The sequence below is a fragment of the Halichoeres trimaculatus genome, unplaced genomic scaffold, assembly GCF_033239565.1.
Source record: "Halichoeres trimaculatus isolate MK-OKI-2021-1 unplaced genomic scaffold, fHalTri1.1 fHalTri1_scaffold_11, whole genome shotgun sequence".
NCBI classification, from domain to species: Eukaryota; Metazoa; Chordata; class Actinopteri; order Labriformes; family Labridae; genus Halichoeres; species Halichoeres trimaculatus.
The window spans coordinates 11690117-11704433 of NW_027437189.1; the positions used below are offsets into that span (position 1 = coordinate 11690117).

General features: G+C 40.8%; 1 protein-coding gene across 2 annotated transcripts in view; it reads right to left on the minus strand.

Moving 5' to 3' along the window:
- The window catches only part of LOC141799037 (cadherin-4-like), a 283324-nt gene that overhangs the window by 14924 nt on the left and 254083 nt on the right, over positions 1-14317 (minus strand). For both annotated transcript variants that reach the window (XM_074681080.1, XM_074681079.1), the window contains 2 exons: positions 11089-11345; positions 2932-3074 (listed from right to left, as the gene is read on the minus strand). In XM_074681080.1, the coding sequence (XP_074537181.1) occupies positions 2932-3074; positions 11089-11345 (400 nt within the window). The remainder of the gene's footprint in view (positions 1-2931; positions 3075-11088; positions 11346-14317) is intronic.

The following is a 14317-nucleotide window of genomic DNA, read 5'->3' on the forward strand; positions in this document are numbered from 1 at the left end:
TTGTGTTTCGCCCTAAAACCGTTGTTGTGTAAACGGCCCCTAAAGATGCATTTGTGGGTGATCCAAAGTATGGGTTGTGACCTGGCACAGGGATTGACACAACAGGGGCCTTCAAAATCAAAAACTAGTTAATCTTGCACATTTCATCTATTAATTAAAAATCTACACAAAATTGGGGCTAGATTTCATAGAAAAGCCTGCAAACCTTTCTACATTTTTTTGTTGACACAAGACACTTGAGGTGACTAGTCCAGGATATTGAAGGTAGCAGTGATGGCAGATTAATTTAGGAAACAGCAGCTTGTTCACATAATTCAAATTTCAACGTATTAGTTAAATTAAGTATCTTAGCCTTTTATTTCTGTTCATTTCTTTATTTTTTGAACTGGCCTTTTGGTGGCAAAGCTACTTTTTGGGTTTACAGGCTGAAAAGTTTGGGAACCCCCACTTTTTACATTTGGTCAGAATGCAAAGGGAAAATACTGGTGTTGTGGTTCAGCACCAATGAAAATGTGAGGGCCCCTCTATTGTGTTGGGGTCTTATATTACCCTGCTAGGAATCTTTTAACCTATAAACATTACTATTCATGACCCCTTATACAATACTATTTACCCTTAACACCTTTAAGAAACATTAAAAATGTAACAAGTGTTCCCCCCAGTTGTTAGCCTCTATTACAACATTTCCAACCACTCCGACACAAGTGGCACAAAGCACACAGGTTATACACATAGATGTGTAATACATATATGTGCACATACCTAAAGAAAATAAGCATACATAAAAAAGGTTCAAGCACACATAAACACACACACAGACACACACACACTCATAAAGGCTTTCCCATTCCGCTGGTTTGTTAATCCCAGCCATGTATGGGGGACATGTGGAAGCAGCTTGCCATAGCTGATAGGAGAATTATGTGGGTTTTAACCAGCTAAATAAATAATTATGTTTGTGTAAATTCCTCAAAAGGATTTGTATTAACTGCTTTTTTTGATGGTGGCTTAGAGATGTGAAGCCTGGTGAAAAGACTTGTAGCAAGCTGGCTGCCATATGTTTTTTTTTTTTTTTTTTGAAACGCATGCAAACACAGAGACAATGCCAGAGGTGTACAAAAAAAGAGACAGAGAAACCAGTGCCAGAAAGGTTTGGGGCTGTCGGTGTGTGTCAACTGGGAGTTTAAGCTGGTCGCTGTCACCTCGTCTTCAACCACCAGAACTGTCTCTTGGTACTTCTGACTATAATCCCTTTCACTTTATGGCGTCTGGCACTCCAAAGCACCTCAGTGTGCTGACTGATGTACAAAAACAAAAACGCATTTACACTCTCTGATTGAACTCTGCCTCTTCTGGCCTTGCTCCAGTTCAAATATCAGACCAGCTTTTGCAGCAGCATGCCAAGGAGAAAATGCAATATATGAAAAGTTCAACAGGAGTGAGCTGACCTTTAATCCTGCTCTCTTCACTGCCATTAGCAGAGCAGGTTAAACATCCTGATGTCTGACAATGTCAATCATCACTCAAAAACACAAACACATGCTCATATAAATGTGTTTTAAATGAATGCATTTGGAGCATGTTTATGCCCAAACCTAAAAATACACCAGTGTTTCAAAGCTAGCACAACTTTAGGTAAACACACCAGCGTGCTGCTCGTTACAGATAAGGCAATTTAGGAGGAGGGGGAAAAAGTGTTCCCTTTTTACTTGAGAAAAAGCATCTGCTGCCACTTGAGAAAAAGGGAGTTTATTTACTTGCTGTGATTGAGTTTGTGCTCAGTTAAACATGAGTTTCAGTACGAGGCAGAGTCTATACTGTATATGCCACATTGTGAGAAAGGGAAGCAAAGGCAGTCATGGGCTGAAGATAAGAAGTTTGAGAGGAGGGGAGGAGAGAAAAGGGGAGAGGATCAAGAGTGTGACCAGTTGTGTGAATCCAGGATTTTCTCTAACTCTTACCCAGCTGTACTGCTCTTGAAATGCTGCAAAGCTTTCACTTCTTTCTATCCCTCTAAATCCACACAAATGTCTTCATTTCTACCAAATACTTGGAAACTTTTCGACATTTTTCAGTCCCACCTGTGTCTTACATTGCAGCATTTCCAGTGAAAGTATTCAGTAATTTTATGAACACAACAACAGTGTTATGATGACATACATCTAAATGGACTTTTAACTCTATACAACTTTAATAAAACTGGTATGTTTTTCTCTTTTATGACCAGCTTTTGTAACTTGTTACATATATCAACAACTTGCTGCAGCAACGTCATTTGCAAAAATGATTACAATTCTAGGCATTCCGGGACAACTCAAAAAGAGCCTTGAGATTGAGTTATTCTATGTTAGAGTGCACTATCTACAGGCACAGGTTAACCCATTCCTGCCCACATTAATTAACAATATATAAAAAACGTTTTAATGTTTTTGCTTTTGCATTCTTACAGATGTTAAATTAAGTGGAGATTATAGATTTAATAAAACACATACAAACGAAAATAATTAGAAAAATATTTTATATATATATATAATTTTATTTATATATATATATATATATATATATATATATATATATATATATATATATATATATATATATATATATATATATATATATATATATATATATATATATATATATATATATATATATATATATATATATCCATGTGAACTTAGAGTACCCAAAGTGGTGGTGGTTTTTCTTTTTGTTGATTTAAAAGTTATTTCATGTCTAAGACTTTTCCGTTCAGTCATGGAATTTTTAGTGTTTGTGTCCAAAAATGAAATGTTAGACAGTAGGAATGTACAAATACCACAAAAAAGAATTTTAAATGGAACTTAAAAATCAGAAACCTTGATGAGCCTAGTTTCAGATGTACAAAAACAACCCTCAGTGATAAAACATGCATCACTCAAAGTCTCTTACCGTTGTCTGTCGCCAGGAATGTGGCTTCATAAATATTGTTTTTGACATAGACGGACTCGCGGTCTAGCATTCCCATGGTTATGATCTGACCATTGGTCCTGTTGATGGACAGCCAGTCTGCAGGGTCGTTCAGCTTTGAATACCTAAAGGGGCACAGGGACAGATCGATGGAGGAGTTAGCGCTAGCATTTCTGTGTTTATAAACAATTGTGAATGTTCTCCCGAGTCTATGCATAGATAGATTGCCTGCACATAAACACACTCTTAAAATCTCAACACCCTGACCTTCACACAGTTTAATACCTCATTGACTTCTCCTGTGGTGCCTGCAGCCAACAGTCAATTCCAGCTCATTTTTACCCCTGTCCCTGTGTACCATGTACTGAAGTCAATTACCTCCCTAGTTAAGCACTGCTGCAGCTGTGTGTGTATGTGTGTATGTGTGTGTGTGTGTGTGTGTGTGTGTGTGTGTGTGTGTGTGTGTGTGTGTGTGTGTGTGTGTGTGTGTGTGTGTGTTCTTGAAAGAGTTTGCCAACGCCCGGGAATGCCAAACTGCATGACAGGGTTATATACAGTTCATGAATGTTTTAGCGCTTGTATTTCTTGAAATGTCACTGCATGTGTATGTGGAGGCTGTATACAGGAGAGACAGAGGATGATAGGATCTTGGCACTGATAGTCAAACAGAAAAGTGGATGTGGTAGCAGGTGGCGACATTCCCCTGGGATAAAGGGCAGAGGAGGAACAGGGGATCATCTCCAGGATTGAATCCCAATCTCGGTCTGATCTAACTGTTCTCGTTTCTTGGGCTTTTGTAGCTTTGGGCTTGTCCCACACTTGCAATTCTATCTGATCTCTCCTCAACCTGTGCCGCCTCACCCCATCTCACTGTGCTTTTGTATTCATACATTTTCTTATCCTCCGTCTGTATCTCCTCATCCTTGCCACACTCTATCCGTGAAACACAGTTCATCAACTGTAACCTCTTACAGCTTTGGTCTGCTTTTTTTTGCGTGTGAAACATCATGTGTGGACACCCCTGGCTAACAAAACATGGTTCTGCATCAATTTGGTTTAATTTGCTGGATGTCGGCTAGGGCACCGAGGCCATGTTGCTGTGTGGATGGATCTGGCCTCAACCTTACTTTTATATTTGTTAAATTGAAGGGTTTTCACTGTCATAGTGCAGCCCACTTCTTTATGACCAATGAATACCATGTGTACATTTACTACTTAGGCACAGGAGAATGAGAGCCCAGAGGGGTGGGTGGCTGTAAGGAGGGAGTACAGGGGAGTATAATCTTCCTACTGCAGTGAGGATGGTGGGATTTTCCCAGCAGGCAGTGGGCATGATCCCAGGCGTTGCACAGCTTGGGGAAAGGGATCACAGAGATGACATTCCCACACTTCTAGACGGTTTCACACGCACACTCTTGCCACTAACAGGCGGACTGTGAAATCACCAACACAGCAACAGTGAGTCTGTCACAACGGGAGGGGGGTGGATGAAAAAGTGAGGTAAATAAATGAATGGGTGGGAAAGGAGGGAGGGACCAGGAGAGGCAAAACTGAGCTGCCTGGATGTATGATCTGGTATTAAACCTTGTGAGATACTTTCTGTTCCTCTGTGCATCGGCTTCTTCATTCAAAACTCACACACTTTCTGTGTGGGTTTAGAAAAAAAAACATGTCCCAGGGCTTCTTTCTTATTCCATCCAAAGTTTAGAAAGGTCACTTATTCAAACAGCATTTTCTGTTTGTCAGTGTATGCCCACATTCAGCACATACTGACCAAAAATAGCAGAGCAACTTGCTTCTGCTGAAACTCCAACTTGCCTTTTTTCTGCTCATGTTTTTGTACATTCTGACCCTAAATTAGCCTCATTAGCCACGAACAAATATACAGCTCATGCAGTCTTTAATGTTAAACAAACAATTTGAATAAATGAGTGTGTGGATTAGTTAAATAAAGGGTTCTAGCTTTTCTTAGTTGGGTTTAAAAAAGAGTGTCAGAATGAGCCCTCTGCATTCTTGTTTGGTATTCATAAATAGTGAGCGCTCTCACCGCTGTGCACTCTGGCGGCCTATCATTGACATTTCTTTGTTTTCTTGCTTACTTTACACATTAGCAGTAACACTTACTGTCAATGTGATCTATTTATTTACCATATTATTTTCTCTACGTTTCAGTTTTACGATGTAGATTCAACAACAGTTCAAGACTCAAGTAAAATACAGGAAAAGAAGCCCTCTGCTTATTTGAAGACTTTAGGAATGTTAACTAGCTGTCTAGCTACGCATGAGATCATGTTATGAGAGCAGCATATAGTTCATAAAGGTTTCTGTCCTCATTACTGTGGATTGGAGCTCTTCAACTGATCTCCCTCTGATGAAATCAAGACTGAGGAGTGGTTGTGCTCAAATGAAAACCAGACCCTCAGAAGACCTACAACCACACAGAAAATGGTCTAATTCTTAGATCCTGGAGTCTCTGTGAATGATCAGCGGGGAAGTAAATGATATTAAGCAGATATCTCTAAACTTCCACAAATAAAATTAAACTATCTGCACTTCTGGAAGGAAAGTGAGAAAATGAGATTTTTTTTTTGTAATTTGGTTTAACTGGCCTGCTGAAACAGGAAAGAAAAATGAGGGGTGAGAAAAAGACAGAGAAGGAGAGAGTATGTGAGGGTGTGTGCAGGAGTTTTTCTATAATGGCCTATAAAATACCACCAGAGCCCATTCTTCCCTGGTCACACTGCACGATAGCAGGAGTGACTGTGTGCTCTCTGATGATAAAAGCCATAACACAAAGGTTTGTTCACAAAGCTGAGTGTTCTGTCCACCACGGCACTTTAATTAAAGTCTCCTAAACAGCCCTCTGTGCAGGTTTATTAAACCTTATATGAAGCAAATGGAGTCCAGAATGAACAGCTCTTGCAGCCGAGCTAATTTCCAACACACTGACTAGACAATCTGCTGCATTGTTATTTCTGGGCTAAAGGGAAACTCCAGTGAGGTGAAGGGCAGAATGAGGTAGGCTGTAAAACACTTTTACTTACTTTTTCTGAATGCACACAGTAAACAATGGGGCCACTCTGGCCATTAGAATAATGATTGTGAAAGCAGCCACAATGTTTTTGTTTACAAGTTCCTACTGTCAACAAGATTACTGTGGGCTATTGGCAACTCCCTCGCTTACTTTTTAATGGAGCGCTGTGCCAATTTTTTTCTTCTTGGAAAGGTGAAGAGTTCCTGTTTACTCTGGTGCTATTTTGGAATAAAAATCTGCTTTGACTTCAAAATTCTGTGAGAAAGTTTCACTTTTCCCTTCTGTGTTTTAACTCCTGAAGAATTCACCTCAAAGTTTATCTCATTTGGGAGTTGGCTTGTGTGCATGATTAGGCCTGGCAGGTTAGTGATCTTAGCTAGCAGCAGTGAGAGGTATGACATTTATTTTTCAAACCCCCGACCCTGAGGATGAAAAATGCATGTCTCCAGCCTAGCCAAGGCAGTTTGGGTAATCATTTATGCCTGTGTCTCCAGTCCCATGTCTCGACCTCACTAGTCGGGTATCTGACAGGTGATGCACGATCCCTCCCCTTCCCCTTTCCCTCCCCCTCCTCCTTCCCCTGCCCACAACACATCCTCCCAAACCCCAACAGGACTCTGTCAGCCAGTTCTTTTCTGATAAGCACCTGTCAGGTATAAACCTTGACCTGAGGTCAGCTCACCATACTTGCTTTCCTCTTTTGGTCCCTTAGCTCTCTGTTCGTTCTCTGTATCTTAAGTCTCTTCCTTGATTTCCTTCTCCATATATCTCTGCCATTTATCTACAAAGACATACAACTCTTTTTATATGCAGACACATGGGATATCATCTAAAAGCCTTCCCCATGCAATTACTTTAAAAGTGTGCAAAGTGATCTGTTTTGTATGGTTAAAAACAAACGTTTAAGCTCCTATTTTTTTTTTTTAAATGGTTGATAATTTTCCAGTAAATAGTCATAAGAATGAAACAAATGATGGTTTTGTCTTAAACAAAAAAAACAAAAAACAAAAAAACAAAAAACACATTCTTTTCCTGGGTTTTACTGGTACCTGAAAATAACATAATAACACAAAAGTCCCCTCACTGTGCTGCAAACATAGACTGTAAAAACCTGGATGTCATCTTGCTCGGCTTGAAGTGAGGTTGCCACAAAAACTGCTCCCCCTGGTGGCTGGCTGCAGTATAGGTAAAAAAAAATCCAGCTCCCCAGCCATACCAGATGAGCTGTGGTTAAACTTCAAAAAATTAACACACCTCATAGAAATGTTTCTAAAATTCGGTTGTTGTGGTGATTTGAAGATATTATTTGGCTGCCTTGTATTCAAGTCCTCTTTTCACTGAAATGTTTTGTTAAAAAACAGTCATGTTTAAAAATTATTGACAGCTGACGTTCTTGTGTATTTTTCGGGGATTTTAAAATATGTCGGGAGGTGGAGTCAAGAAGAGATTAGACTCTTGAAAGAAAAAAGATAATAATTAATTTTGTCACCTGGCTCCACTCAGATTCTCTCTCAGTCCCTCATAGTCTCTACTGCCCGGAGCTACGCTGTCCACTCTATGTACAGTCATTGGCTGCAAATCATACAAACAGCTGCAGGGACTTCCACAGGCAGGCTGTGTAGGGCTCCTTCAAGAAAATTTGTGAAAATGGGGTGCAGTTCAATCCCTGCAAGCTTAAGCTAGTATGTCACAAATGGACGACTATGCACAGCCATGTGAGAAAGAGGTTTGTGTGGGTTGGTCTTCGCAGCTCAACAGTCAATAGCAAGCTTTATTATTTGAAGAAGTTCGGTGAAGAACGTGCAGAGCAAGCAACGGCCCCTCACCTCAAAGATGATAGGAAAAAACAAGCTACTTATCAGCTTTGTTGAGGGGGATGGTTTCTTAAGTGTGATGGCGTTTTTTTCAGCTGGGGTATACAGTCCAATCAAGAAAAACTGTCACTCAGGTGGCAGATGGCCTAGCGGTTTAGGTCGTGCTCAAGGGGCAACATCCGGTTAGTGAAAATTAAGTCAACGTGGAAGTGCTAAAAGTTGCTGTTCATCCAGAATCCACTTGAAGCTGGCTGCAGAAGACCAGACATCACGTTCACACCCAGCCCTAAAAACAGACTTTACGGCATTAAAAAGCATATTCATATCCTGGTTCAAAAAACAGCTTGGGTCTAAAACGCTGATTTCACTATCGGCACACTGTACAATGAGTGAAGTTTTTTTTTTTTTTTTTTAACTCGGCAGTTTAGAAGTTATTAGGATCGTTTGATTGTCCAATCAGAGGCACAGCTCAGGTCATGTGACTGGTGAGCACCCTGTAGCAGCTCCAAGAAAAACTAAGAGCTGGCATCATAGCAAATGTGGCTGCATCTGTGGAATGGCTTCATTTCATGGTTCCAGGAACAGACAGGTGATGCCGCAGAGGCTTCGTCCATGTTTTATAGTCTATGGTTGCACCTCATGAGGTTCGTCCTGGAGTGGGTGGCCCAGGTTTGAGTCCAGCCCAGGGCCTGTTTCCTGCATGTCGCTCCCCACTCTTGCCCCCTTTCCTACTCTATCCACTGCCCTCTGCTCTATCATTAAAGACATAAAATGCCTCAAAAACAATTTAGAAAAAAGAAAAACTGTCACAGCATGACTGGAGAAACTTAAAGACAATAATGCATCTGAGCTGTTCAGTCATTTCACAAGGGTTGAAAAAAATGTCTCCAACCACGGATTCATGAACAGTGCTTACAATCGAATAGAATCACCTGCCATTATATTAGCAACTGAAAAATAGAGAGTGCTGTTCTGCAGACTAAAGCAATGCTGGAGCAGCACACTGCTGAAAACCTGGTGAATGTGCTCTCCACAGCTGAGCACTGGGGAGTTACTGGTAAAGGTACAGTGTACATGCATGGCAAAAACAGAGCGGAAAGAATGGGGGGAGAAATCTACAAATATTTGCCAGTTACCAGCGAATATTAAATAGAGCTTTGCCTTGAAATGCCCATCCTTAACATATTTCTCTCTTGCTAGAATAACTACAGTTCAAGAGCCGAGTGGAGGAGCAGTGATTAGAGTCCTTATGTAACAGTCGAAAGGTACCTTTTAATGGAATTGATATAAATCCAGGGGATTGCGAGTGATCCCACCCAGATGGATCCAAGTGAATGAGGTGCCATCTCTTCAGTCCTGCTTTCTCATGTGATGAGAACAGAGGAGAGAGGCTGAGCTTGGCTTTGTGTAAAAGAGACTGTAAAAGGCCTCAGTAACTGCTATGGAAGGCTTATTCCAGGATGTAAAGTGGAGCAGTGGTGCACAGGTCATGGAAAACCAGGGAGGAAATGAAAGAGGTCAGATCGAATTCAACTGGGACTCAACGGAATGAGATAAAGAGAGGGACTGGGGTGCTGTGTGAAATCATAATGTACACCCAATTTACTCTCATTTTCTGGGAAATTAGCTAGGAAAGTTGTTTATGTCTCTTCTTCAGAGGAAATGGGTAGATGACAGTGCTGCTTTAGCATGAGGGTTGAAAGGAGGAAGTTAAACATTCAGTTTAACTTTAAAAAAATTTATCTACGACTTCTATTATTCCGCCTTACAAAATTAGGATATCTTATTATTGTCAACAACACCTAACAAGTGTAAATGTGTGTGTAACCAATTAATTAAAATGATTTTTTCCTCCTGAACTCTACCGCGCAGTTTTTCAGCCTAGACATGATAAAAAGTGTTTTTTGTGTGGTAATAAAACCAAGTTTTAGGACTTTTCCCCATCTTGACGTGTTGAGGATTAAAGCTCCTGTGAGGAGTTTTTAGATAGTTATGAAAAACGCCTGTAATCAACAGCAATTCCTCTCTCTGACCTGCAGAAGCAAAGGAGACCATGAGCAGCAAGACTGACAGTTTCTTTATTGTAATTTTCATTGCCTCCAACAGCTGCGAGGGGGTAGGTGTCAGACCAGATGATTGACGGGATGCTTAAGAAACAGACTATTTTTAACTTTTTGGTTTTCGCAGCATGGATTCTCAGTAAGGGGCGCATTTGAAAAGAGAGGAGGAGGATATTTATTTTTGTGTCAAAGAACAGTACTAAGACATGTTCAGAAGAGAGATAAGCGGTTACATTCTGTCCACGTCTGGATCTACACAGTTCCTCCAGGAGCTTTGATGCATGGCGAATAGTGATGAAAATTACATGCTATTTAGCAGCCTTTAAATAATAAAATCTTACATTTTTAATACCTGTAATTATAATTTTAAAGACTAGCAAGGTTTTATTTGTTCATTTTTGCCAACCCTGTCACAAAGCCCTTCAGTGTGTACTAGGTTGTCATTGCTACTGTATGTATTCAACCACGTATGCTCTTCATTTTTTTGCTACATCAACGCAGCATCCAGGAAACCCTTAAGTGTGAACAGTGGCACTGCAGTCACTGCTACTTTTAGGTTGACAGCAGGTTTTGAGGAACGACCTGCTGGTTATTTAAAGGTTGGTTTACATTTAAGATCCAGAGAGGCTTAGCGAGGGATAAAAAACACTGCAGGTGGACGTTATGCTGTGTCAGGTGTTTGGGCCTGAGCCAGCTGTTCTCTTTATTCTTCCTCCTCCCTCTTGTATGCTGTGTGTGTGTGTGTGCGTGTGCGTGTGCGTGTGTGTGTGTGTGTATGTATGTGCTCATGCAACCTGCAGAAAGAACACACTTCTTATTGCCCTAGAGGCTATTGCTCCCCATTAACCTTACTCTCACTACCCAGAGTTCTTCTCTGGCTCATAAACTTTGCGCACTCACTAAGACTTTGAGAGATGGGTGATGCCAAAATATAGTACCCTTGTTGAACTCTGACCCCTAACTACTGACATGGAACCTATCCAAGAGGCTTTTTAGCCTGCTGTTAGTGTATATGAAGGGTTTTCTGCCAGGCTTTTACTTACAATTTAGAGAGGAGGACTTAAAACAGACAATACTTTTCTGGGTCTAGGGACAAATTGAACTTATCTTATCAGATTTAAAATGATTTTGCACCAGAGAAAATTAAACTAAGGCATCGCTATTGAAATGTCAGAATTTGCCCTTTCTAGAAGCTCATTCTTCAGCAGAATCCTTTGTGTTCACTCAGTACCTGATTGTCTGCTGCATCTGTAGACGGTCGGGATCTGAGGCTGAGAAGGTCGTCAGGCTGGTGCCAGCAGGAACGCCCTCCTCAAAGCGGATATGTTTCGGGTTTGTAGGGAAGTAAGGGGGCTCGTTGACATCCTGGACGGATATGGTGACTCCAGCAGTGGACTGAAGCGAGGACTGGATGCCACTGGCTAGGTGGGCCTGGTTTGATACCACCACGGTCAGCATGAAGGCACGGTTCATCTCAAAATCTACCGGCTGAATGAGAGAATGAGAATGTGAGAAGAGAGGGTAAAAAAAAAAAACAAAAAACAAAAAACTGAGTTTAGACTTTATACACGTTTTTTTTTGTCCTACATTCATTCAAAGAAAATCCCATGATGAAAAACCAAGAATGTGGTTCAGAATAAACAGTCATTTATTTTGACAAAACTAAGATTTGGAGCAGTGGTTCCCGAAGCGGGGGCTGCAAAAAAATGATAGAAGGGTTGCAAAATGCCCACCAAAAACAAAAGTATTGATGCTTGCATTTTTAGGAATTGAATTTCATACAAAAACAATGGAAACAGATCATTTTTTAATATGTTTCCCACATTTCTTTGTTTCCACAAGATTGTAATGTGTGCAAACAGGCAGTCTGAGTGTCGACTGATGAGCTAAATGCAGTATCTCAGGCCTAGTTGTTTTTGTTGCTTTTTTTTCTTTCTTTTGCCTGTTTTAGGACTGGCCTATTGATGTACAATTGCAGGGGGTCACCAGTCTCCAGCATCACTATTTTGGGGGATATGTGGAGCTGAAAAGTTTGGGAACCTGTGGGTCGAGAGTACATTTGAGCTTTTCTTCCTTTGGTTCCCCCTAGCTTCACTAGGTAAATTTCACATATTCTATAACATAATGTAAAAATGTTGTATCATATATTCCAGCTTTTATGGGACTAAAACATTTGGTGTACTATTAAACAAATCAAGTTCAACACAACCAAAAATAAAAATCTCAAACCAACCACTTCAGTTTAGCATTGTACTGGTTTGATTGTGTATAAAACAATTTTAACAAAAAGAATTTCACTTAATAGACGCTTTGTCCAAAGTGACCTACACTACTGAGCTGTTGGGGTATGGTGCCTTGCTCAAGAGCCTCTCAACTGTGCTCACACTGCAAAAATCTGAAATCTTATTGGGTGTCTTATTTTAAGTAAAAATTGTCTTGTTATACTTGATATGAGCCACATTCAACTGTTCAGTCCAGAAAATGTCTTGTTATAAGTTATTTAAAGACAAAAATGAGGTCTGAATTGGTTGCAACAAGTAAAAAAAAATCTGCCAATGGAACGAGAAAATTTGCTATAATATTATCTTAATAAAAGTATCTTTTCTCTTGTTCCATTGGCATATTTTTTACTTGTTATAAGCAATTTAGATCTTATTTTTGTCTTTAAATATCTAGAAATAAGAAACTTTTCTGAACTGGTTAGATGATGGTGGCTCATATTGAGTCTTAAATGCATTCTCTCCAGCTACCAGCCTTATTTCCAATCTTAGTCCAAGCTGGGACATGAACCTGCAACCCGCTAGTTGCAAAGCCAAGTCCCTATGGACTGAGCCACTGCCACCCTAGTTGACTGCTTTAAACAAATCTTTGCTGATTTTGATTTACTAACAGGACTCATTCTTATTTACAGAAAAGGAAAATAAAAAGTGGAGTATTTTTCTGGTCTTGTACAGTCAGTGATTATTAGCGCTGTAAGAAGCATTATCATCATTATTGCTTTTTACAGGCACACCATGTCAAGTGCTGAAGCATGGGGGATGTACTATAAATATTATGCTCATTAAAGTGTTACAACCCCTGTCAACATTTCTCTTTCTGCCTGGGGAATACGCGCTGAACCTTGTTGATGATAAAGGACACAATAAATGAACAGATGCAGTGTCAAGTGGTCCCCTGATGAATGGGACCCATATTCTCTCTAAACAACTCACCAACTCACATAAACAAGCATACACACACACACACACACACACACACCCTGAGAGGAGGCGGCAGGGCTTGGTCTATTCATAGGGGCTGTCATGGTGCAGTGACTGTGTGTGTGTTTGTGTGTGTATAGTCTACAGGGGGCTTTGCCGGCTGAGCCTAAACCAGAGTGACAGTTCTGTGCTCTCCTAATGAAGACTACACGATCAGGTTCAAATGACAACAACAAGCAAGGAAATGAAGAACAGAACGAATACTCTGCTTGCAGGTACTGCTGCCACATTCTGAAGTGGGTGGATGATGATTACCGTCAAAAGTCTTGTGTCTGCGGTGTTTGATGGTGATGTTAATGACTGTGAGCACCAGTGTATAGCATTTACTGACTGATGTGAGTGGACATTTTCTTAGCACTGTTAAAAAAAAAAAGTGTTTGTAATCAGGCAGCTTTGTTGACAGGAGCACAGGAGATGGATGCATTTCTCTTCTACTTGGATGTGGGTAAATATAAGCACATGGGTGTATGCCGTGCGTGACCCCATGGTGCACTGGGAACAAATTTACAGGCAAACCATGCTCAAGGCCCTTTGATCTACAGCCAGAGGTATTCAGAGCACAGGGAGGTCGAGAGTATAGCTGTAGGCTAACTAAAACACATATACACACTCAGACACACACACCCTGAGGGGAGCCAGAGGGGTGAGAGGTCAATAACACGGCTTCCAACTTTTGCCCATGAGCCATCCCATCTTGCATCTCTCCTGTATCGCTTCACTCGCTCCTCTCTTCCTTTTACTTAATTTGTTCCGCTGGTTTCAAACTCCAGCCCTCTCGTCTTCTTGCCCCCCCCCCGCCCCCGGCCTCACTATCAGGGATTTATGCCCTCTGCAGTCTACAGCACTCAATCCTCCAGAATCTGCCTTCGCCTCCCTTCTCTCTCCTCCTCTTTACCTCCCTTGTCATCTTCTGTGTTTATCATAAGCTGTGATTTACATATCTTAATGACTCATTCAAAGCAAGTGGCTCTGTTTGTGTGTTTTTATTTAAGCTTGTTTGTCTACAGAGTTATTACCTTGATTCAAAATGAGAATGCGTTTCATAAACTCCCCTGAGAGCAGTGTAAATGTGTGACATGTTCTAGTTAAGACCACAGCCCTTGTTTGTCAGGAGATCCTCGGCCCCTTGTGGGAGTTTGCTGCATACCTTGGTGTCAATTTCATGTGAGATGCCTCAATCAGAATAGGAAGTGTAGATTT